General features: G+C 40.2%; 1 protein-coding gene across 1 annotated transcript in view; it reads right to left on the reverse strand.

Moving 5' to 3' along the window:
* LOC137299686 (unconventional myosin-Vb-like) overlaps window positions 1-26,209 on the reverse strand; it is a 124,641-nt gene that overhangs the window by 73,033 nt on the left and 25,399 nt on the right. The window contains exons 5-9 of the mRNA XM_067968624.1: window positions 16,646-16,802; window positions 7,905-8,048; window positions 4,913-4,994; window positions 3,672-3,779; window positions 53-159 (exon numbers count right to left, since the gene is read on the reverse strand). Coding sequence (XP_067824725.1) covers window positions 53-159; window positions 3,672-3,779; window positions 4,913-4,994; window positions 7,905-8,048; window positions 16,646-16,802 — 598 coding nt within the window. The remainder of the gene's footprint in view (window positions 1-52; window positions 160-3,671; window positions 3,780-4,912; window positions 4,995-7,904; window positions 8,049-16,645; window positions 16,803-26,209) is intronic.

A 26,209-nucleotide genomic window follows, 5' to 3' on the forward strand; every position in this document is an offset into this window, starting at 1 on the left:
ACAATTGAACATTCATAAAACTAAGTTTGCAAATGTAACAACTCACATTAACAAAGCTATTTTCACCATCATGGTCATTTGATTCAAAGTTTATATTTCCCAGGTGAAGAACAGAAGCTATAATTTGAAAAATTTCCATTTGATAAGAGTCACAGATACCTGAAAATGTGGATTAAAAAAAAGTCAATCAAGCAGTTTTCCCCACATTGATTAAATGCACATGCAATAGAAAAAAAATGGATACAGTAACTGCAAAACTAGCTAACTTATCTGGGATTGTCAATTGGTCATCTTCAAAAAGCACATTGCCTCAGTAATGAATTATCAATATTCAAAATTTAGATTACTTTTGAAATAGGGTCAAGATACCTGTCAAATTATATACCACAGTAAGAATTCAAAATCCTTAGTTAAGTTACACACGGTCAATTATCATACAATCATAGCTATTAAATAAATGTCCAATAATAAATGCAAACATTTTTTTGTAGCTGAATCTTCAATTTCCTGGAAATAATGAGATCACAAAGACTACAACTGCACAAGTTAAACAGCATGTTTAATTATAAGAGTACTACTGTACCATGCAGGGATATACAGATATGCAAATACATACAATCTTGGACTCTGAGGGAGGCATTAAAATAAGCATCGCTCCCAGCTTCAACCTGCTGTGGGCATTTGGAAGAAGCCTCATGCTTAGAATTATAATCTCACCGCTATGAAGGGGCCAGATGCTTGGTTCGCTAAGAATTTAAAAAATCTGTAATATATGCTGTTCTGCATTGTGACAAAAATCTGTTGTACATGGAATCCCATCTGCCAGAGTATTTCAGTACAGTCTGCACACTAATTTTAACCAAAAAAGGTGCCAGCATGAACCAGGAAAGAGAAAAGTGTTTATGAACTAGGGGTAAATGGAGAGTAGAGTGCCTCTAGATCACTGACAACTATATAAACAATTCATCAAGTCTAGCATAATTTAGCAAACTCAGTAATAGAGCAGTAATGAATACCTCCAACCTTGAGATTCAGTAAAAGAGAACATAAGAAACCCACTCAACCTTAGAACGGTATCTTTCAAATGCAGCAAATGATTTCCTGCATTCCACAACACTCTCTGTAATTTTATACTTCTCTTCAGCCTTGTGCTTTCCAAGAGCGTGTACGTTACAAATATTGAAAAGCATATCAAACCTTTGTTCAATAAAACACATTTCAATAGGTTTCCTCAAATCAGAATGTTCTAAGTGTCCAGGACACACTGCAACTGTACTTGGGGGTTGCGGGGGCAGAAAAATGATCAGCTGCAACATGTGTAGCAATATTTTGCTTCTGGAAAAGAGTTAGAAGCAACAGTTCAAACTAGAGCCCTGCATTTGAAGCAGTATTTTGTACCAGGGAAACTGTCCATGATTAAGTTAATACCCCACTATCAAAAAAAAGTTGCCACCACAAGGTGAGAAGAAAAATAAAAATACCACAAGCTGGCTAGATATAGTTTAGAGTACCTGGCAAAGGTATTTGTTGAAGAAACTATTAGAATACATTTCTGAAATAGGATTGGATTCTTCCTTAAAGCTACAAACATCACTTGTTAAAAATCAATTGAAATCAGATCACATCCAAGCTCAGCACAAGTTCATTAATTTGTTACTTAGTCCAAAATAAAACAGCAGCTTCCACAAAAAGAAATATTAAATTTTCTCATTTGTGGCAAATGCAGTCATAACTACAGTAGTGATGAGGGCTTTCGCACATGAGAAAAAGGATTTCTCTGCAGCAGTAACCAGGAACAACATTACAACCAAGATTCTGGAGGGGGAATCTTGAACCCAGTGATAATGGTAAAAGGGCAGTTAACACCATACTTCCAGACTACCAGTCTCTCCAATATCAGTACTAGTACGAGAAAGGGCACTGTTCAGTGATGTGACCAGAAAAACTACTTAACTGATCTAATTTTTTTCTTCTGTAGATAAAGTTAGCAACGTAGATCGGTGTTCTCCCTCCCATATCATTGAGACACAACTGCTTCTGCCTATATAGTGCTGAATTGTGTCTAATGGGAGTTCTTCGGTGAAATAATGACAGATGTTGAAAATGGAAAAATTAATAGTGGATGTAATATTGCATCCATAATACAGTACAGGAAGCTCTGACTGTTCCTTCTGACATGAGTATGACTGACAGCTGCATGTAATGGAGTTAAAATGGTTGCTTAGTAAACACTATGTTTTTGAAGTTCTGAAATCTATTCTTTGTTGTTACCAACTAAGCTTAGGAAGTGCTGTTGTGGGTGATATCCTGAGCTTGGAATGAAGGACTTAGATAAATTGCTGGGAGCAGAATAGAGGATCTTTACCATATACCTTAGCATGCTTTATCAAGCTAGAAATGCTAAGTGCTGACACCAGATATCAAAGAGGAAAAGTATTCCATTCCCCAGTATCTACATGCTTTACTTGGTTTGGGTGGAGGGGAAAGAGGGAGAGAAAAAGGAGAGGAGAGAAGGAAAGGATTTCCTCTGAGCACCATGTTTACTGACAAATTGCTTACAGAATACATTTGCGATTTTATTACACACAGTTTCCCCCATCCGACGAGAATCTGAGCTCAGTTTATATGTTTGAAGGTGAGGAAAGGCTTAGGGTTGAAAAGCTTCTACTGTCTTTATATTTTTGTCTTATTATTTGTCTTGAGTCAGCTAGTGTCTTTTAATTTTAAAAAAACTACCCTGAAGAGAACAGGACCCACAAATGCATCTTTTTTCAAAGAATTAAAAGACACTAGCTGACTCTTAAGACATAACTAATAAGACAAAAATATAAAGACAGTAGAAGCTTTTCAACCCTAAAGCCTTTCCTCACCTTCAAACATATAAACTGAGCTCAGATTCTCCCCAACTTAATTTCCTAAGGGAAATTTATAAACATAAAACTTCCAAAAATAAGTCAAGAACATTTTAAATCTACACAATTCAACCCTGATCAGTTACATTCCACAACTTCAAGTTACTTCAACTGAACTGTAAGCCATAATTTTTCTACAACTATTTGGAGTCTTTAAATAATTTGCTGGATGAATGCCTGGTTAATCAATACTGCATTAACTGCTTTTCAGTAAAGTATTTCTTATTACTATTACTTTGTCCTGCATTAGGGGAATGGGAAGAGAAGAGAGAATAGAAAGAAAGGAAGTCTCCATTGCTTGAGTGCTTCAATTTGTACAAGGTTGAAAATAGAAAGCATGAACTCTCCACATTGGTTGTGCTATTAGAGAAGTTGGGTCCTTAAAAATTGGGGCAAAAAAAGAGATTACTTAGTAGATTCACTTCAAGGTTACATTGAAGTTAGAAAAAAAATTGGGCATCTTTTCTCTCGTCTGCAGCACCCCTAAATTAAAGGGTGCCTCCAGTTTCTATTACTAAAATTATTTTATTACTAATTGTAATTAAAACTTGAAGTTTAGATACACTTATTTTAAAATGATGCAAAAAGCATAACAAGCATTTTTCAATTATTTTATTGAACAAAACACGTAACTAGACTTCAATATAAAATGAGAACCATAAATCAGTGCTCTTAGGAATAAAATGAGAATTAAAAAATTAGCTCAGAAAACCTGGATATGTACAAATTCTGTTGCATTGGATATTAGGCTATACATACCCAACATAGAGAAGGCATTCCGAGTTTTTTCAAGATCTGCCAGATCATCAGTTCCACCAATATAAATGTCACCTCCTTGATTAACGTAGAAGTAATTCTCAGCATTACCTGAAGACAAGATAATTTAAATTTATGGCCAAAGTAACTGGACTACATTCTGTGAAAGTTAAACACTGCAATAATCTTCTCTAGTTTTAGTATAGCTCATGGTAACAATAGTGTTGCAAGAAACAATGGCTCACCAGCAGGTGGCAACCACAAACCCACTATTTCACAGAGATCTGTCTCCAGTATAACCTTTCCTCTTAAAGACCTTTCATTCCAGTAGCAAAGAAAACACAGCAATAAAGTTGGGAATTTGAGCAACTGCAGGCATAGAAATTCCCAGATTACATATTTTCTGATGATAATCATGCTCTAGCCCATACTTATATATTTTCTCTGCAAAGCTTTATGGAGGCAAAATTTTATTGGTCATGGTTACTGTGAAGCACTTGAACACAAACACTATTACAAAAAACTATGCCACGTTAAGGATGCAAATTACATGTCAAATGGCACCTCATACTTTTGCTCCAAAAAGGGGGGGGGGGGGGGGGGGGAACATCCCAGCACCAAGTTTTCTGAACTCAATGATAACTGAAAGAAAGGATATTAAAAAAAGTATGGGTATCAAGAGTGGGATTGAACGAGGCAACTCATGGACAGAAATATTGTCATAACTTGATGGTCAAGTGGCCCATTTCAATGCTTTGATTCTATGACCCCGTGCCTCAAATTGCATTACATAAGGGCTAAGTAGGATACAAGTGATATTGTCTAAATATCAATTATTGGTTAAAGGGACATGAAAGGGAAAGAAATTACAGCAAATGCCCTGCAATGATTAAGGAAAAGACCGAAATCAATTGTGGGAGGGTCATATCAATCATTAATCTTTAGTGGGCTTACAAACACCAACAATGGCTTCTCAGCTGTTGGGAGTTAGAGGTAGCTCAACTCAGCACCAAGAACTCTACTTCTATTGCCTCCATAATGAAGTGGGACCAGAGCAATAGACAAGGCAGCAATTCCTTAATAATCTATCAGAGGCATTTCTCACTTTTTAAAAATATGGTCTTATAAAGGCATGCATATATTCAACCTCAAAGGATAACAGGACTACAATCTAGTATACTCGACAACTAAATAAATCTGTACAAATTTACATTACTGCTTCACGTGCCTCAGTCAATACTTACCAAGATCCAGTTCAGAAAATTCAGACCGATTAGCGGAGGCACAGAGTTGATAGAATATATGATAATTCCTTTCTTCCTCATCCTGAGAAACAAAGCAACATTAAAACATTATAGATGGGAACATAAGGGAAGAAAGCAAAGAGAAAAAAGCAAAATTATGAGCACATGGGATCAGAAGGGATGACAGCACGCAGGAGATAGCCTAAGATAGAACACATGGCCATATGGGATGGAGTGAACAGCACAAGGCTAGATCTGGGACTGAAGCAGGAAGCGGAGAGCTAGTGGGAACTCAGGAACTCTATGCAGGACTAGGTTTAGAAGCAAGCCTTGGGCAAGCAATGGGCAGAAGGGCCAAGGCAGTGTGGCAGAATCAGCCATGGGGAGCAACAAAATAAGGGACTTGGGGCTGATATTGGGAAGGAACAGATGAGGTCCTAGCATAAATGGGCCGACAAACCTGTCAGATGTTTCAAGGATGCAATTTCTAGGTAATAGTTACTTGAGCCAATTAGAAAAATTGAACAAATGATTTTCATGCAACAGATTATATGCAAAACTTTTAATTAGATGAACAAATGATATTCCATGTTGGTCACTGCTGTTTCGTATGTTAATGGATCTCCAATCTGTTGCAGAAAAGGGTCCTTGGAGAATGATCCAATTTTAGCTAGCCCTGTACTATGAGATCCTTGGAGAAATGTGCATTTAGGAGGGAATATATTAATTTGTAAACAAAGCCAGGATACTGTGCAAAACACACTTGTACAATAGGAGACTCAATAATTTTGGAAAAGTAAAAACATTAGCACAAATAGGAACAGGAACCTTTTCTCTATTACTCATTTTAAATGACTCACTTCCTGAAGTTTTGTTCCATTGTCACAATGAAGTAACCAAAATTTTTTTTAAAAAAATCATCAGCTTGGTACCCACATTAATAAAGTTCTTACATAGACATACAGCAAGGTAGGAAATGATTCTAAAGCAACATTTTAAGAGGTATAAAATGAAGATTTAGGCTATGCAGAGAGCTGTCCAGAGTCAAAGTGTACTAAAAGTACATACATTTCTACCATATCAGACCCTATATGTATTTTAAAAATGTATGCTGTTTTTAATCTGATCCATAGTCTGGAGTGAACCCCTTTCTGAAAGCTTGCAAGCAGTCTGCTGGGTGGCATGGTATGTTCTGTATGCTCATGATCTAGATTTTACAAAATCAGATTTTAGACCCTCTGATTTCTAAACACTTTCCCCTACTGGATGAGAGTTACTGCTTTAATGCAGACGTTTTACATTACCTGTGTTTGTGTACAATCCATTAGAATTGTGCCTTATTTTTCCCCCCATTCTGGATAACAAATCATGTGATTTTTACAACCAGCAGAATAGGGATTTAGTTAGTATAACATTTTAGATGCAGTCAGTTTGAAACGATAGATTGCTAGTGTTTAGAAATCAGAGGGTCTAAAATCTGATTTTGTAAAATCTAGATCATGAGCATACAGAACATACCATGCCACCCAGCAGACTGCTTGCAAGCTTTCAGAAAGGGGTTCACTCCAGACTATGGATCAGATTAAAAACAGCATACATTTTTTTTTTAAATCATCTAGTTTTAACTAAGCTATTTAAAAACGACAATTTTTATTCAAACAGAACTCGAATTAAGCAGCTTCAAACTATTAAACTGTATAAGTGGTTCTTAAAGCACAAAGTATTTCTGCCCACACAGTGATCAGCAATTTATTTAAAAAGGGGGCAGGCAATTCAAATCAGTGTCAAAAAAGGTGATCTGAAATTTTGATTCTGAATACATACAAGCCTGCAGTGCATCTTAATTCCCATTTTAGATTTGACATGGTATACATTCATAGTGCTGAATAATTAGACTTAAATTACTCTTTCGAGATCCATGTTTGTGTGCGAGGCACTGTCCAAATACATCTAAGAATTGTTGGATAGGAAAAAAGGTACAAGGATCTGGAAGGCTACTCTTCCATGAATTGATCATTAAAAATAATTACTACTCAATTTGTACAACTGGGCTGTGCAAAGTTTCAAAAATTATTATAGTAAAAATGAAAAATCAATGCAAGATAATGCTCAGATGACTGAATTCACTAGAAGTAAATTGTTCCAACACTGTAGCCTGGAATTTAACTTTGTGAATATCAGATATTGACCCAGACATTAGCTTTGATCAATTAAATGAGATAGAGTCAGATTTCGTGGTGACTTGCAAAATTCTGATGCCCAATCTTCAGCATTCTGATTTTTAAAGCAATCTAAGTAACAGCAGAGTGTGGATAACAGTAACGGGGCATAGTTCTGAGCTTCGAATATCAGCCATGTCGCCATGGGAAGCTGAAATAACAAGACTTCCTCCTGGGGTGGAGGCAAGATATATGGAAAAGAGAGAATGTAGTCATTTTTCACCCACCTCCTAGAAATTAGTTTACAAGAATGGCAACAGGTTGCCTATCTGTCCTTTTGACTGCAGGTGGACTGTGACCCAAAAGAAATAGAAATGAATGTTTAAAAAAAAAACCTATTGAGGTATTACACTGCGAGAATATAGGATCAAGGTTCACATTTGCAATTTCCCGCACAGCACATTTTACACTGGAATTGTGGACAAAGAGCTGAATACATAGTGCCGTATTCCCTATTCTAGTTTAAAATCTCTTGGCGTGATTAGGTTATTAAAGGAAAAAAAAACTTAATCTGGAACTTGGAACTTGTGCTGGTCTATTAACTCCAGTTTTTAAATCTGATAAGTCCCGAGTACAAAATTTTAATGTCCATAAATTTCCCCATCGAAGATCACTTCTTTGAATTAAATCAGTGTTTAGACACTTTCAATTTATGTTGCGGTCTTGCACATGTAGAAAATAGACCTATATATCTGGACAAGGTCAGCAGATAATTTACAGGGATTTTTTTTTGAACATGGGCAGGGTGGGTGAGGAAAAGCAGCTTTCCTTACCTGGAACACAACTCTCGATTTCTCCAACAGGTATGTTCTCATATTAGCACCCATCACGTGATACCTGCAATTAAAACCGATCTCTATGTATTTTCCAAATCGACTACTGTTGTCATTTCTTGTAGTTTTAGCATTTCCAATTGCCTGTTCGGAAAATGAAATATTGCAAAGTTAACAATGTAGAATTTGCCAATCAACACACTGCATCATTTAGCAATGGTCAGAACAAGACCTTGAAAAGGGGGGGGGGTCCAAATATTGCTTCACATACTTGACGACCCCCCCCCCACCTTTTCAATTCTCTACACCCTCAAAAAGAACATTCCTTCCAGACCCCTTTGCCAACACCGTTGATAGTCAGTAATGGGTTTCCCTCCATCGTGCTGAGATCCTCAAACTCTCTTCTGTTTCTTCACAACTTTTAAATTCTTACTGATACTTGGCCTTCTGCCAGAAGCCGTTATCAGCTAAACCATATTTAATACCTAAATATCCCTGGCTATAGCAGGGCACTAAATATGCCAAATCACTGGAAGCCAAGTAATTAAAAGTATAAAAAAAAAACTAGAAGCCTCTTTGGTATCAAGCGTAACATTTTTTCCCCCAGAATAACCTGCATTTCCTGTAACTATTTAAAATACATTGAAATGTGAAATTTTGTAGATATACATAACATGGCGCAGCAAGGCTTATCCATCACAGAATCAGTCTACACTCCACAAAGCAATAGTTTCCAAATATATTCAACAATTCTTAAATCTTACCCAACATGCCTTTTAAGCTAATGAAAAATTATGCATGTTAAATGCATTCTGGGAAATAACTACCCCATTGTTAATATTTGCATTTTTGCAGCACTGAAAAAGTGTGGCCGGGGGGGGGGGGGTGGGGCACGCGGTTAAAAACAGGTCTGCTAGCAGTGGTTTAACTTTCCCTGTAAACAGTGAACTTGATGATTTGAGACTGGTTCCTGGACATCCATTTGTCTAGGTCTATGCCTTGTGACGTTTGCATCACAAGAAGTGATTAGAGCTGTTCTGAATGCTTTCAAAATTTTTTTTTAAAAAACTCCAATTAGATGGCAAGATTGTCTGTCTTTTAGCTTAGCACACTTTGAAACTTATAGAAGAAAAGCTACAACTGTTAGGCAGAGTACAATCTATCACTGTGCCTTTTTTTTTCTAGTCAGTAATAAAATGTTAGTGTTTCAATAGGCTAGAAACTGCTGTGACATGATGCAGAGTTAAAATGGACCTTTTTAGAAAATTTTGAAAAAAGCAGCAAAACTTTTGAAATTTGTCCTCCAGGTTTGAAAAACAGCATGCAGAAATTGCTAAGCTGAACAGAATCATTCCAACTGTGCTAAACTAAAAACTGATACATCCTGGAAAATTTATGTATATGCTCAGATTGTAGTATCTGCATTCGACTAACAGTCAGAGTTGACCAAAACAGTCAAGACCAAGCTTAGGGTTTTGGAAGAGGCTGAGGCAGCATTCAATCAAGTGTGGTATCAAGAAGCCTTGTAAAACTGAAGTCAATGAGGATCAGGTCGAAACCTCTCCAGTGGCTGGAGACATACCTAGCACAAAGGAAAAATGGTTGGGGTTGCTGGAGGCCAATCATCTCAGCCCCAGGACATCACTGCAGAAGTTCCTCACGGCAGCATTCTAGGCCCATCCATCTTCAGCTGCTTCAATAACCTTCCCTCCATTACAAGGTCAGAAGTGGGGTCGTTCGCACAACATTCAGCTCCATTCACAATTCCTCAGATAATTAAGCAGTCCATGACTGGACCGCTTGGGCTGATGAGTGGCAAGTAACATTTAAAACAGTACTAGGCAATGACCATCTCCAACAAGAGAGTGTCTAACCACCTCCCCTTGACATTTAACTGCATTGTCATTACTCCAATTTGTTTCAAAGTCTCTTGGAAAATGCCATCGCCAAATCCCCACCATAAACATCCTGGGGGTCAACATTAGGAACATAGGAACAGGAGTAGGACATTCAGCCCTTTGATAAGATCATGGCTGATCTAACTCCATATACCTGCCTTTGGCCCATATCCCTTAATACCTTTGGTTGCCAAAAAACTATCTATCTCAGATTTAAAGTTAGCAATTGAGTAGCATCAATTGCAGTTTGCGGAAGAGAGTTCCAAACTTCTACCACCCTGTGTGTAGAAATGTTTTCTAATCTCACTCCTGAAAGGTCTGGCTCTAATTTGTAGACTGTGCCCCCTACTCCTAGAATCCCCAACCAGCAGAAATAGTTTCTCTCTATCCACCTTATCTGATCCCCTTAATATCCCCTTCGTCAGGTGAGTGAGTGAAGGGTCACTCACCTGACGAAGGAGGTAAGCTCCAAAAGCTTGTGATTTTCAAATAACACTGTTGGACTATAACCTGGTGTTGTAAGATTCCTTACATTTGTCCACCCCAGTCCATCACCGGCATCTCCACATTCATCTAAGTCGCTAAGTGAATAATTGAGGCCCCAAGTCTCTGCAGGACTCCACTAGTCACATCCTGCCAATGTGAGTACCTACCCATTATCCCTACACTGTCGCCTTTCGCTCAGCCAACTTTCTAACCAAGTCCGTACTTTTCCCTTGATTTGATGGGCTTCTATCTTAGCAAACAGTCTCTTATGTGGGACCTTATCAAATGCCTTCTGAAAGTCCATATAAATAACATCCATTGACATTCCCCTGTCCACTACTTTAATCACCTCTTAAAAAAATTCAATCAGGTTTGTCAGGTACGACCAACAAATCCATGCTGGCTCTCTCTGATTAACTGAAAATTCGAGGTGTTCAGTCACCCTATCCTTAATTATAGACACCAGCATTTTCCCCACAACAGATGTTAGACTAACTAGTCTATAATTCCCTGGCTTCCCTCTCTCTCCTTTCTTAAAAAGCAGAGTGACATGTGCAATTTTCCAATCTAGAGGGACGGTTCCTGAATCTGAAGAACTTTGAAAGATTATAGTTAGGGCATCTGCAATGTGCTCACCTACTTCCTTTAAAATCCTGGGATGGAAACCATCTGGTCCTGGGGATTTGTCACTCTTTAGTGCTATTATTTTCTTCATTAAAATTAACATAAGTAAAACAACAGTATTGAGTCCCTGTCCCAATTCAATATTAGTTTTCTTGGGATTTCCAGCATGCTATCCTCTTTTTCTACTGTAAATGCTGACACAAAGTAATTATTCAACATGTCCGCCATTTCCCCATTGTCAATGACAATATCCCCACTTTCAGTTTTTAAGGGGCCAACACTGCTCCTGACCACCCTCTTTTTCCTAATATAACTATAAAAGTTATTCATATTGGTTTTGATATCCCTTGCAAGTTTCTTTTCATACTCTTTTTGTAGCTCTTACTACATGTTTTGTGACTCTTTCTTGATCTTTGTATCTTTCCCATTCGCCAGGATCTGTGCCATTTTTTTGTCTTTTTGTATGCCCTTTCCTTATGTCTTATACTGTCCCTTACCTCTTCAGTTGTCCATGGCTGTTTTTTTTGGCAAGTAGAGTTCTTGCCCCTCAGGGGTATAAACCGATTCTGTATCACGTTAAATGTTTCTTTAAACATTTCCCACTGATCATCAGTCGTTTTGCCCATTAACAGATTTGCCCAGTTTACTGTGGACAGTCGCTGTCTCATCCCATTGAAGGTCAGCCTTACCCAAGTCTAGAATCTTAGCAGCTGATTCACTTTTTTCCCCTTTCAAATACTACCTTGAACTCGATCATGTTATGATCGCTGTTGGATAGATGTTCACACAGTTAAGCTGTTAACTAAATCTGGTTCATTACTCATTACTAAATCTAGTATGGTTTGCCCCCTTGTTGCCTCTAGGACATACTGCTGTAGAAAACTATCCCGAACACACTCAAGAAATTCAATACCTTTCTGACAGTTGCTAGTCTGCTTTTCACAATCTATGTGAAGGTTAAAGTCCCCCATTAAGACCACTATGCCTGTGTTACACGCTTGTCTAATCTCTGCATTTATACAATCTAGCACTTCAGAGCTGCTGCCAGGGGTCCTATACACAACTCCCACTATAGTCTTAGATCCTTTCCTATTTCTTAATTCAACCCATAAGGTCTCTGTTGGCTGCTTACCCCTCATTATAGCCTCCTTTATCATTGAAGTGATTTCATCTCTAATCACTAAGGCCACTCCTCCCCTTCTTCCATTTTCCCTATCTCTCCTGTAGACCTTATAACCTGGTATATTTAGTTCCCAATCCTGGCCATCCTGCAGCCATGTCTCAGTAATAGCTATCATGTCATACACTCCAATTTGAAGTTGTGCCTGTAGTTCATTAAATTTATTCTTTATACACTGTGCGTTTGTATATAGAACTCTTAGTTGGGCCACACACCCTAGCCTATCCTCCAGCTTTGATGCTGGGTTAATCACTTTACACCTTCTAGTTTTCACTATCTGTAGTGCCTAAAGTACATGCTCTTCCTGCTGCTCTACGCTTTTCCCTTTCACTTGTTCTTGAACAACTATTTGTATTGTAAATTTCCCCTGGGTCCTCCCTCTCTTGCTGCTTTCAACTTTACTCTCTTCTGACTCCCCGCTCAGGTTCCCATACCTCTGCCACTCTAGATTAAACCCTCAACAGCAGTAGCAAACCCCGCTGCGAGGTCATCAGTCCCTGATCTGTTGAGGTGCAACCCATCCGGCTTGTACAGGCTCCACCTTCCCCAGAAATCCTTCCCTCCTGCACCAACCCTCCAGCCATGCATTCATCTGGTCTATTCTCCTATTCCTATACTCACTAACACGTGGCACTGGGAGTAATCCTGAGGGGTCCTGCTTTTTAAACTTATTTCCTAACTCCTTATATTCTGCTTGCAGGACCTCATCCCTCTTTTTACCTATGTCGTTGGTACCGATATGTACCACGGCCTCTGGCTGTTCACCCTCCCCCTTCAGAATGTCCTGCAGCTGCTCAGTGACATCCATGACTCTGGCACCAGGGAGGCAACATACCATCCTGGAATCACGTTTGCGGCCACAGTAACGCCTGTCTGCTCCCATAACAATAGAATCCCCTATCACAATTACTCTCAACCTTTCTCCTCCACCCTGTACAGCTGAGCCACCTATGGTGCTCTGGTCTTGGCTCTGGCTGCACTCCCCAGAGGAACCCTCTCCCCCACCAGTACCCAGAACTGAATACTGGTTGGAGAATGAGATGCCCTCAGGGGACTCCTGCACTACACCTGCCTGGTCCTCCTAGTCTGTCTGGCAGTCACCCAGTCCCTCTCTGCCTGCACTCTCAATCTGCGGGGTGACCACCTCCAGAAACTTGCTATCCACGAAACTCTCAGCTGCGCGGATGCACTGCAGTGACACCAGATGCCGCTCAAAGTCTAAAACCTGTAGCTCGAGCTCCACCAGCTGACGACACTTCCTGCAGTGTGGTTGTCCAGGACACGGGAAGCATCCTGGAGTTCCCACATGGCACAGGTTGTGCAATCCACGGGTCTGAGCTGCCCTGCCTTAATTTATTAGATTAACTTAAACTAAGCAAAAACAAATTAAGCCTTAAATACAGTTATTTTTGGTTTTGTTACTCTAGTTAAGTAGTTTAAGTTTTTAATTTCAATGAACTACAAGTAGTTTTACGCTTTAGCTTTTAATTCAATTTTACCTAATTCCCTAACTCAAAAAAAACCACTCACCAGCCAATTATCTACCTGCTGTCCTGTGACATCACTCCTTGTTTTTTCACCGATTTTCACCATTGACCAGAAACTCAACTGGACCAGCCACATAAATGCCGTGGCTACAAGAGCAGGTCAGAGGCTGGGTATTCTGCAGTGACAGGCTCACCTTCCAACTCCCTAAAGCCTCTCCACCATCTACAAAGCACAAGTCAGGAGTGGGATGAAATACTCTCCACTTGCCTGGATTTGTGCAGCTGCAACACAAGCAGCTCGATACCATCCAGGACAAAGCAGTCGCTTGATCGGCAGTCCATCAACCATCTTAAACATGCACTCCCTCCACCACCGGTGCACGGTGGCTGCGATGTGTACTATCTACAAGATGCACTGCAGCAACTCGTCAAGGCTTCTTCAACAGCACCTTCCAAACCTGCAAGCTCTACCACCTTGAAGGACAAGGGCAGCAGGCACATGGGAACACAATCACCTCCAAGTCACATCATCCCAACTTGGACATATAAATCGCCATTCCTTCAGTCGCCGGGTCAAAATCCTGGAACTCCCTACTCAACAGCACTGTAAGAGTACCTTCACCACATGGGCTGCAGTTGGTAGTGACAGCCATATACAAAGAATGAATAAAAAAAAGTGAGCACCGAGGGGGAGCCCTGGGATCTGGGAATGGAGGGGGAGGAACTGATTAAAAGTTTTCAAACCAGGACTGGGAAGGAGGGGGTTTGACTATTGGAAGATTGTTGCAATCTAGCAGTATAGTGCAGGAGCAGGGTCTAAATGCCTAATGATGAGCTACAGGAGAATGGAAAGGAAAATCAAGCAAGACATATACCAGGCAACCGATCCAATATGGCTCCTTTTGCAGTTTCACCAAAAGTTAAAATTACCCCAGTATCAGTAAATATATTTCAATGTCACCTGAAATAAAGCTTGCAGAATTCACTCCAGTTTGTTCCGAAGTCTTTCGGAAAATGCAAACAAACTCAAATCCCCACGCAGATGAGGGCCACGCCCTTCAACATAGATTGCATTGCTGGAAAGTTCTGCACACCACATACAAGTGTGGTTAAGAAAGTTCTCTCCAACTGTTGTAAAACATTTCTAACTGAACCCAAGGTTTTGAGAGAGCCTGACACCTTGAAGTGAAAGCTTTAAAAAGACATAGATGGCAATTTAATGGGTAAATTTAATAGTCTTGTTGTGAAACATAATTCTTTAAAACTTTATTCTTGATGACAAAGTTCAAACATTGGAAATTTAAGTTTGAGGAAAAAAATGATTTTTTCCTCGAAGATTGAGTGATTCAATTGGCTCAAACTCATTGCAAAATGTTTATATATGGTTTTCCCATTATAAAGTGCTGACATAAGCCTTACAGGAAGTAATATGTAGACAGAAAGTGCACACTGCATGCAAGATTTGTAAAATATAGATACAAATCATACTATAATTTCAAAAAAGTATTTAGATTACAAGCACACCTAAAGCACAGATGTAATCAAAATCTTTGTAAAATTTACGCTAGAATTGAATTCAGCCTCAAAAATACTGCCACATCTGCACTAGCACTGTTGTAATAAGTTAGACAATTGCAAATAATCTCAAAACTAAATACAAAAAATGTACATACTATGTTCTAATGACAAGATGCAGATTTATCTAGATTTTAAAATACACAAGATAAACAAACACTTGCTTCACCTTGCCTAAAAATATGGGAAAAAGTTTATAATGTACTTTCATAACTAGACAATTCAAATAATTTGTAAACTGCTTCATATATTTTACCCCTTCTCAATCCTTCATAGCCTCAAATGACACTCGCTCCAGACTTTTCAGCTAATAATGTTCTGGCCAGTTAAGAAGGAACGCAACTCTTTCATATTGTGGGGTGGATTCCACAGCAGTGGGAACGAACAAAAAGTACATGCACAGTTGAGTCAACAACTGCAACTGTTTGTAGCTGCAGCATGTTCCAAATGGCTGACCGCTACAGGTTTTACCTGCCTGTGAACAAAAACTGTGGCCAGTGCTGCTGCTGTGGTGCTTCCAGAGGAGCTCAGGCTAACCATCTATTTACCAACTCATTTATATTACACCACTGGTGCTGTAGTTAGGAGCCTTCAGATTTAGATGTGAACAAAATGTCACTAAATAGTTAAACTCTTTAAACTGCTCTTTACATTGTGAATATACATAAACTAAGTCAGTCAACACAACAGGCTCGTTAAACAATTCTGTAAAAGTCAGAACTTAACAGTGCACTCAAAACTTTACCATCACAACTACCCGGCAAAAGAATGAAGGCTCTATTTACTGAAATATCAATTAGATAATTCCATTTTCTTTCCCATCAAAAAAAAAACAGGCTGTAGATGCAACTTCCTTGAATCAGATTTTACATAAAATGGAAAATGTAGAAGTTGGTATGCTAGCAAAGAAACTTAATTTCTCACTTTATATTAGCAATTATTTCAAATTGCACAACAAGACTGAAAACAAAATTCATAAGTTAAAGTAGAACATAGAATTATACATGCAGATTTTGCACCAGAATTCAATTTAAATAAAATTTCATACAACAAAATCCTTGAAGATTACCAGCTATGTAGCAATTAAAATGTATTTTTACATTGATTGTAGAATGGTGTCCTGTGACAGACCTGTTATGCCAGTCCCCCTGTTAAAGCATTTACTACAACTAGCAAATAGATTTTCCAATAGAACTTTAATTCCTTCAGTTATAGAATGTACTTGTAGAGCACACAATGGAGCATCCCATCTTTGGAAAACACAGATGCAGGTGATTTCACCCTATAACAAACATAGGCACATATCTTGGCCTAACACTCTGTTTAACTATGAAATTAATAATTTATCTCTTCTCTAAATTAAAAAGACATGCAGAGAAGAGTTTCTTTATAATGAAAACACAAATTATGTTGAAGCAATTTATATTTGAGGCATTAAAATAGTGCAAGACATTTATATCAAGTCCACATACAGCACTGTACAACACATACCTCCATGATAGGGTTGGAAGCCAGAACCTTTTCCTCCACATTGGTTTCACTGGCAGATCCTCCAACAGTTGCAAAATAGCGCATCATGCACTTAGCAGACATGGTTTTCCCTGCCCCAGATTCTCCACTTATGATAATGGATTGGTTCTTTTCATCCCTGTTACATAAAATCACATAATTCATTTCTGGTACCACCCTATAATCTGCTAGTTACAGAACAGTAGAACCTAGGCTACTGGCTCAATCCACTTTGAGAGAGCCTGGCGCACACACACAAATATAAGGCAAAACAGCACAAACAATTGTGAATGGGCAGCAGCAATGGTTGAATGACAGAGAAGATTAAACACTGCCTCAGTGATTAAGCATCCAAATAAGTCAGACAGCAGTGCAGATACTATGTTTGACGAACACACCCTATTCAGCAACCACACACCAACAATATGGCCCAAAGAACTGTCCAACTAGGAGAAAATATGACCATTTGCAAGTTACTCTCCACCTTGTCCACACACCTGTGATTCTCCAGCAAAGGGGAAAGAAAAGATCACTTAATAGAATAGCCAGGAGGATAATTGGATAACAGATGAAAAATAAAACCAATTGTGCCACAAGGACACAGTATTCAGAAAGGGGGTTGTGACCAAGAAAGGCAGTATGCAAGTATAAGCAAGGTTATGAACTAGATATAGTGATCCTCGCATATACCCTCTTTCAAAAAGACAAATCATTTCACGTTGAAGCTGGAAGAGAGTCTGCAAATTAGTTTATTTTACAATTAAGTGGACAAATGGATAAACATTTAAAGTAGCTACCAACAAAATTTAACTTGACCTTGTATTCCTTCTCAGTAAAATGTTACACGACAGACTCTTAGCAGGCCAGAGGGAAAAAAAAGTAACTTGCTTGAACAGCCTTTTTCTCTAAAACCAAACCAGCTGGCAGGCTTTCTTCTTACGAGGATAGCCTCCTCCCAATCTCATCAGTTTTTATTATGAACACACCTAGTCCCTTTCCTCCTCCCCCACCGGCATCAGGTATCCACAAAAAGTGGGCTTCTTGATGACCAAGTCCTGCCATTTTCAGAATGAATATGGTTATCTCACTATAAGAAGCCTGGATGATGGTTTAATGATCACCACCCCTCTCTCCAGTTGTTCCAGATAGTTAAGTATTTTCATTTCAATGGCTGCTCATTACCTCTTGGATGAGCTCAATAACATACCTGTCATGAGACCAGCAAACAGCTGCCATTTCTACCCACAGACAAAGAATCTGATGCAGAACTCCCAAATCTCATCAAGTAGAATGCAAATAGCTCAGGAAATTCCCAGGACTTAAGTTTTACTACCAAATTCTAGAACCCTAAACCCCAAAGAACCCCTCGAGCCTGCTCCGCCATTCAAGATAACGACTGATCTACCACCTCAACTCTACTTTCCAGCCCGATCCCCATACACCTTGGTTCCCCTAGAGTCCAAAAAAAATCTCGGCCTTGAACATATTTAACTGCTCAGCATCCACAGCCCTCTGCGTTAGAGAATTTCAAAGATTCACATCCCTCCGAGTGAAGAAATTCTTTATCTCAGCCTTAAATGGCCGACCCCTTATTCTGAGACTATGCCCTCTAGTGCTAGACTCTCCAGCCAGGAGAAACCACCTCTCAGCATCTACCCTGTCAAGCTCCCTCAGAATCTTATGTTTCAATGAGATCACTTCTTATTCTTCTACATTCCAGAGAGTATAGGCCCATTCTGCTCAAACTCTCCTCACAGGACGACCCTCTCATCCCAGGAATCAATCTAGTGAACGGCCTGAGAGAGCAGGAGGATAAGAGGCGTGGTCGGAGGCGAGTCAGCACACGGTCCAAGAGAGCAGGAGGATAAGAGGAGAGTCAGCACATGGCCCAAGAGCGCAGGAGGCTGAGGGGGGCAATCGGAGGAGAGTCAGCACACAGCTCAAGCGCGTGGGAGGCCGAGGGGGGCAGTCGGAGGAGAGTCAGCGCACGGCCTGAGGCGCCGAGGGGGGCAGTTGGAGGAGTCAGCGCACAGTAAGTCAACTCATCACAGGCAGAAATTGAAAAAGTGATTAGTTGGTGAGTATCACTTTCTATCCAGCTTAGAGCAGGGGTTTAAACTATGAGCTTAAAACAATTTAAACTGGATAGATAAATTAGTCAGTCAATAAAAGAATAGCAACTGATTTTAAAACTCAAATAAAAGTAAATAAATAAATTCTTGGTAGACAAGGAATAGCAGGGCAGGTGGTATGTCGTGGTATGTCATAAGTGCAGCATGTGGGAGTTTGTGGAGAGCAGCGTGATCCCAGGCAACCACGTCTGCAGCTCGAGGAACTTCAGCTCAGGTTGTTGAGCTGGAGTCCGAGCTGCAGACAGTGCGATGCATCAGGGAGGGGGGAATATGGTAGTAGTAGGAGGCAGTATAGTCAGGGGGATAGATACTGTTCTCTGCAGCCGCGACCGAGAGTCCCAAAGGCGGTGCTGCCTGCCCAGTGCAAAGGTTAGGACATCTCCTCACAGCTGGAAAAGAACTTGGAGCATGAGGGGGAGGATCCAGTTGTCCTGGTCCACATAGGGACCAACAAAATAGGTAGAACTAGGAATGAGGTTCTAAGAGTTTGAGGAGCTAGGGTCTAAATTAGTAAGCAGAATCTCAAAAAGGTAATTATCTCGGGATTACTACCTGAGCCACGTGCAAATTGGCACAGGGTCAAACAGATCAGAGAGTTAAATGCATGGCTCAAAGAGCGGTGTGGGAGGAAGGGGTTTTGATTCATAGGGCACTGGCACCAGTACTGGGGAAAGAGGGAGCTGTTCCGATGAGACAGGATCCACTTAAACCGGGCCAGGACCAGCATCCTAGCGCATCGAATAACCAGGGCTTTAAACTGGGGGGGGGGGGGGGGGGGGGGGGAGGAAGGGGAGGAGTCAGGTGCGGCAAAATGAGAAAAGTTAAGACAGTAGAACAGTGCAGTGACTTGGATAAAGATAAGCAGAGTGTGGCAGGAAGGGACAGAGAGTTTACCAATAATAGTGCAACAAGGTCAAAGCAGGAAAAAGGTAAAAGTCAAAATTAAAAGGCTCTTTATCTGAATGCACGAAGCATTCATAACAAGGTAGATGAATTAATCCCACAAATAGAGATAAATAGGTTTGACCTAATAGCCATTAGAGACATGGTTGCGAAATGACCAAGGTTGGGAACTAAATATTCCAGGGTACATGACATTTAGAAAAGACAGGCAGAACGGAAAAGGAGGGGGTGTAGTCCTAATAAAGGGTAACATAAGGACAGTTGGCTCAAAGGATCAGGAAGTAGAATCAGTATGGGTGGAAATAAGAAACAAGAGGCAGAAAACACTGGTGGGAGTAGTTTATAGGTCCCCTCATAGTAGCTACACCACTGGAGGGAGTATTAATCATGAAAAAAAATGATGGACTACTCCATGGACTACTCCATGGACAAATGATGGACTACTCCATGAAAAAACCATGGACTACTCCTCAGAATCAGTTTCTTTCTTGGACACACGAATCTCCATCAAAGACGGGCACCTCAGCACCTCACTCTACCGCAAGCCCACGGACAACCTCACGATGCTCCACTTTTCCAGCTTCCACCCTAACCACGTCAAAGAGGCCATCCCCTATGGACAGGCCCTGCGAATACACAGGGTCTGCTCAGACGAGGAGGAACGCGATGGACACCTACAGACGCTGAAAGACGCCCTAGTAAGAACGGGATATGACGCTCGACTCATCGATCGACAGTTCCGACGGGCCACAGCAAAAAATCGCATAGACCTCCTCAGGAGACTAACACGGGACGCAACCAACAGAGTACCCTTTGTCGTCCAGTACTTCCCCGGAGCGGAGAAACTACGCCATGTTCTCCGCAGCCTTCAACATGTCATCAATGAGGACAAACACCTCGCTATGGCCATCCCCACACCTCCACTACTCGCCTTTAAACAGCCACCCAACCTCAAACAGACCATCGTTCGCAGCAAACTACCTAGCTTTCAAGAGAACAGCGTCCACGACGCCACACAACCCTGCCACGGTAACCTCTGCAAGACATGCCAGATCATCGACACAGATACCACCATCACACGAGATGACACCACCCACCAGGTGCATGGTTCATACTCCTGTGACTCAGCCAACGTTGTCTACCTCATACGTTGCAGGAAAGGATGCCCCAGAGCATGGTACATTGGCGAGACCATGCAGACGCTGCGACAACGGATGAACGGACACCGCGCAACAATCGCCAAACAGGAGGGTTCCCTCCCAGTCGGGGAACACTTCAGCAGTCATGGACATTCATCCACCGACCTTCGGGTAAGCGTACTCCAAGGCGGCCTTCGAGACACACGACAACGCAAAATCGTCGAGCAGAAATTGATAGCCAAGTTCCGCACCCATGAGGACGGCCTCAACCGGGATCTTGGGTTCATGTCACGCTACACGTTACCCCACCAGCGAACAAATGTTATCTGTTTTTAATATAATGGGTCATTTGCTGGCTCTCTCTGCCTTCCGGATGTTTCTGCCTCTCTCTGTGTTTTTTTTTTCCCTGTTTGTTTTTTTGTTGAATGTGTATTCGGAGGTTCTGCAGGTAACACCTCTCTGTCTGAACACGGTGATTGCCTTGGCAACGGGCAGTTGCAGGGGCAGTCTGTAAACACCATGTATTATTGTTCAATATGTATAAATGCGTAGGCTTCAAGGAGATCTTGAAACATTTGCCTGAGGAAGGAGAAAATCTCCGAAAGCTTGTGAATTTAAAATAAAATTGCTGGACTATAACTTGGTGTTGTAAAATTGTTTACAATTGTCAACCCCAGTCCATCACCGGCATCTCCACATCGAAAAAAAATAGGAGCTTGTAACAAAGGTAATGCAGTAATCATGGGAGGACTTTAATCTGCACACAGACTGGCAAAAGTAGTTTGGAAGACAAGCTCATGGAATGTATTTGAGACGGTTTCCTAGAGCAATAAGTCCATGGAATTAATCAGGGAACAGGCTATTTTACATCTATTATATAAGGAGATGGGTTAATTAGTAATCTCAGTAAAAGAACATCTGGGGGAAGAGCAATCATAATATGATCAAATTTCACAGAGTTTGAAAGTAACCTACTTAAGTCAGAAACTAGAGTCTTAAACTTAAATAAAGCCAGTTACATAGGTATGAGGGGCAAGGTATTAAACTTGGATGCATTACACTCCGTCCCTTCATCCAAGTCATTAATATAAATTGTAAATAGCTGAGGCCCAAGCACAGATCCTTGCGATACCCCCATTAGTTACAACCTGCCAACCTAAAAATGACCCATTTATTCCTACATTGTTAACGGACAGAAAACAAATCCTCTATCCATGCTAATATATTACCCCCAACCCTATGAGCCCTTATCTTGTGTAACCACCTTATGAAAATCCAAATATACTGCATTACTGTTCCCCTTTATCTACCCTGCTAGTTACATCCTCAAAAAACTCCAACAGGTTTGTCAAACACAATTTCCCTTTCACAAAACCATGTTGACCATGTTCACAAAATCATATGATTTAAGTGCCCTGTTAACACTTCCTTAATAATGGATTCCAACATTTTCCTCGACGACTGATGTCAGGTTAACAGTTCCCTGTTTTTTCTCTCCCTCTTTTCTTGAATAGCAGGGTTACATTTGCTACCTTCCAATCCGCTGGGACTGTTTCAGAATCTAAGAAATTTTGGAAGATCACAACCAATGCATCTGCTATCTCTGCAGTCACCTGTTTTAGAACCCTAGGATGTAGGCCATCAGGTCCAGGGTTTTATTGGCTTTTAGTCCCATTAGTTTCTCCAGTAGTTTTTCCTCTACTAATATTAATTACTTTATGTTCCTCCTGTCATTAGCCCCTTGATTCCCCACTATTTCTGGAATGCTTTTTGTGTCTTCTACTGTGAAGACAGATACAAAATATTTGTTTAACATCTCTGCCGTTTCCTTATTCCCCACTATAATTTCTCCTGCCTCAGCCTCTAGGGAACCAACATTTACTTTTGCTACTCTTCCTTTTTACATACTTGTAGCTCTTACAATACGTTTTTATATTTCTTGCTAGTTTACTTTCTCCCTTAATCACTTTTTTTGGTCATCCTTTGCTGTTTGTTTAAAGACTCTAATCCTCAGACCTACTACTACTACCAACATTATAGGCCTCTTTTAATCTAATACTATCCTTAACTTCTTCAATTAGCCACGGATGAATCACTTTTCCCGTGGCGTTTTTATTTCTCAATGGAATGTATGTTTATTGAAAATGTTGAAATATTTCTTTAAATGTTTGCCACTGCTAATCAACCATCATACCCTTTAATCTAATTTCCCAATCTACTTTTGCCAACTTGCGCCTCATACCTATGTAATTGGCTTTATTTAAGTTTAAGACTAATTTCTGACTTCAGTACATCACTCTCAAATTCAATGAAATTTTATCACATTATGACGACTCTTCCCCAAAAGATACTTTACTGCGGGATTACTAATTAATCCTGTCTCATTACAGTACAAGATCTAAAATAGTCTGTTCCCTGCTTGGTTCCATGACGTATTGTTCTAGGAAACTGTCTTGAAGGCATTTCATGAACTCGTCGTCTGGACTACTTTTGCCAATTTGATTTGTCTAGTCTATATGTAGATTAAAGTCCCCCACAATTATTGTATTACCTTTGTTACAAGCTCTACTAATGTTGAAACTTCAATGTGCTGGAGACAGGTATACATCCAAATCAGCCACAAACAATTGTACACAAGGGCAAAGATTCAATCTCATGTTCCACCTCACATATACACACGGAGCAATTTTAACCCTGCCCACTCAGCAGAAACAGGAGGATAGTTCAATCCGCCCGCGGGACTCAACCGCTGATTCTGCAAGCTACGGTTTTAACTTCTTCTGAGCAGGTGAGGGGGACACCCGTTAGAAACCGGACGGGTCTTTCCTTAAAATATGCAGATAGGGACCCGACTGCTATTTTAATTGTTAGCCTGAACAGGGAAGTAGATGTGGCTTTCGTACCAGGTCCACCTAGCTGAGAGGCAGGGCCAGAAGATGCTCAAAAAGGCAAGCCTTTCTAATTTTATGGATTTTCCTTTTTTGGGGGGGGGGGGGGGGGGGGGCCGTGGGGGTGGTGGTCAGGATGAATGATCAGGCCTCCGCTGCCAGTGGCTTTTTTTGAATGTGGGCACCACATAAGCCTCTTGACTCAATAATGGACACCAGCCTGAATAGGTGGAAGAGCTTACCCGCATGCTTCGGGAAAGGAAACATTAAAATAACCTCCCCTTTCTATATCCTTAACAATTCCAAGAACTCAACATTCAAAATCACAAGTGCACCTCAAGCACTTAGAACCCATCAAGCAGAAGGGAGCCTCCCCAAAATCTATTATTCCATTGAATCTGTTGGCAAGTTTGGAAATTGTGACCCTCCGGGAGAAAAGCAATGGTTCAACTATACCCTATACCAGCTCTACCCGTTATCAAATATATCAACCCACTGTTGAATGAACAACTTCTAGAAACACGCATCAAGAGTAGATCCAGAACTTGGCAAAAACAACAGTCTGCACTACAATGAGACAGTGATCCTTAAAAGGCAGAGTTTATGTAGAAAAACATTAAGTCCAACCCATTACACAATAGGTATGGCACTTAGCTATTCTTTGGAAGTTGATCACTATCAAGTAAAGTTAATGAACTGAACATAAAATACACAGCAATGAAGCAAATTAGACCAAACTGATCACATGTGGCTCATTCAAGCAAAGAAAATTGGTTGAGCAGAATTTTAATTGAAAGTGCAATAAACAGATAATGAAAGTAATTAGTCACTAAGATAAAAAATGCAATTAGTTGCAAAGTTAAAGGCAGTGACATTTCTATTCAGCAATTAGATTAGTACAGCTTTTTGTTGTGCAATTTGAGTGTGATGTTTAGCAGAAACTTAGGACAAAATTACTTATGAAATAAGACTTCATTGTATTACAAAACATTTCTAAGTGTATCCTGTATATAAAAAAATACAAAAGCAAAATGTTCTTGACAGTAACTTTTAAGTTAACAATAGAACAAAATGCACAACTTGGATATTCTTGGCAGATGGAGATGGCCTGGACAGTAGCCCTGAGAGCTGAAATGTTGTATCCACAATAGACAAGATACCATACTTTAAAATCTTAAAGCTACAATTATAATTAGCAAGGGTCCATTAAAACAGCTGTATAATAATCAATTAATTTGCTTTGCCAGCCTAATTAAACTACCCACATATTTTCTAATGCTCTCATGTAGCAAGATTAATGTGACCATCACAAAAAAATGCCCATGCTCATTGTCACTGGTTTTGGAATGAATCCTATGTTCAGTGCCATGACTACACATGACCAGCACTCCCGAAAAAAGGTGCATATTGCTGCCACGGGACGCATCACTTCATCTTTTCACCTCATGACAAGTCAAACTCATGCCTGTTGGCAAGGCAGTACATAATAAAAAAGTGTTAGTGCTTGGCTAAGCATGGTAGTCAGGCTGGTATGGAGTCCAGCATTAGCCTTCAATTTTGAGTGCTATAGTACTCAAAAAAAAAAAACACCCTGCAGTCATAATTAAACAAAAGCTACATGTCCATTTACAAAAAAAACTTACGTTTGAAAATAATTAGGAAAATATGGGGTACATTGAAGACAAATTTGTTTGAAGCCAACAAGAACATTTAACAAAAAGTGTTACTATACATAGTGAAGCAATTTTAAGGAACACTGCTTGTAAGGTTATTGTCCAAGTACCACTCTTTTTGTTCTCCTTGATCAAGAAATTGGAGGTACAATTGTGAAATAACATTAAGTGCAGCAAAAGAATTCTTGTTCATATACCAACTCAATGCATTTTGAGCAAAATGCAAAAACAAGACTTTCCAGTGGCTAATCTCAGCAAATCCAGCAACTTTGGGGTAACTGCCAGCTGCATGAGACCCATATGTATCAGGAGCCAGCAGCAGTAGCATTCCACTAACCCAAATGAAAAGCAGCTAATGTTTCTTGTAAGGGTCCTTATTCCAAGAAAGGAGATTGTAGACCATCAACTGCAACACAAATTAATGCATGGTCAAAAGTCGCCAATTCCAAATACAGTGGAATCCAGTTGTCCAGTAAACAAAACAGACTACTATAGCTGCCCATCTCCTCCTCCCTCACCATATTCAATTTAAAATTAGTCTTCACCTATATAGCCCTCCATGGCCTGGCCCCACCCTACCTCTGCAACCTCCTATATATTTATACCCCTTGCGAAAGCTTCATTCCTCCAATTCTAGCCATCAATTCATGTCTTCCCCTCCCTGCTGGCAGTAAAGCCTTCAGTCACATCAGTCCCGCTTTCTGGAACTCCCTCTACACCTCGTTCCATCTTTAAAAATCTCAACTTATCTTCTCGGACAAGCCTTCCACCTCATCATCTAATCTCTCTTCCTGGATCAATGTCCATTCCA

Source organism: Heptranchias perlo, chromosome 29 (assembly GCF_035084215.1).
Source record: "Heptranchias perlo isolate sHepPer1 chromosome 29, sHepPer1.hap1, whole genome shotgun sequence".
Lineage (NCBI taxonomy): Eukaryota > Metazoa > Chordata > Chondrichthyes > Hexanchiformes > Hexanchidae > Heptranchias > Heptranchias perlo.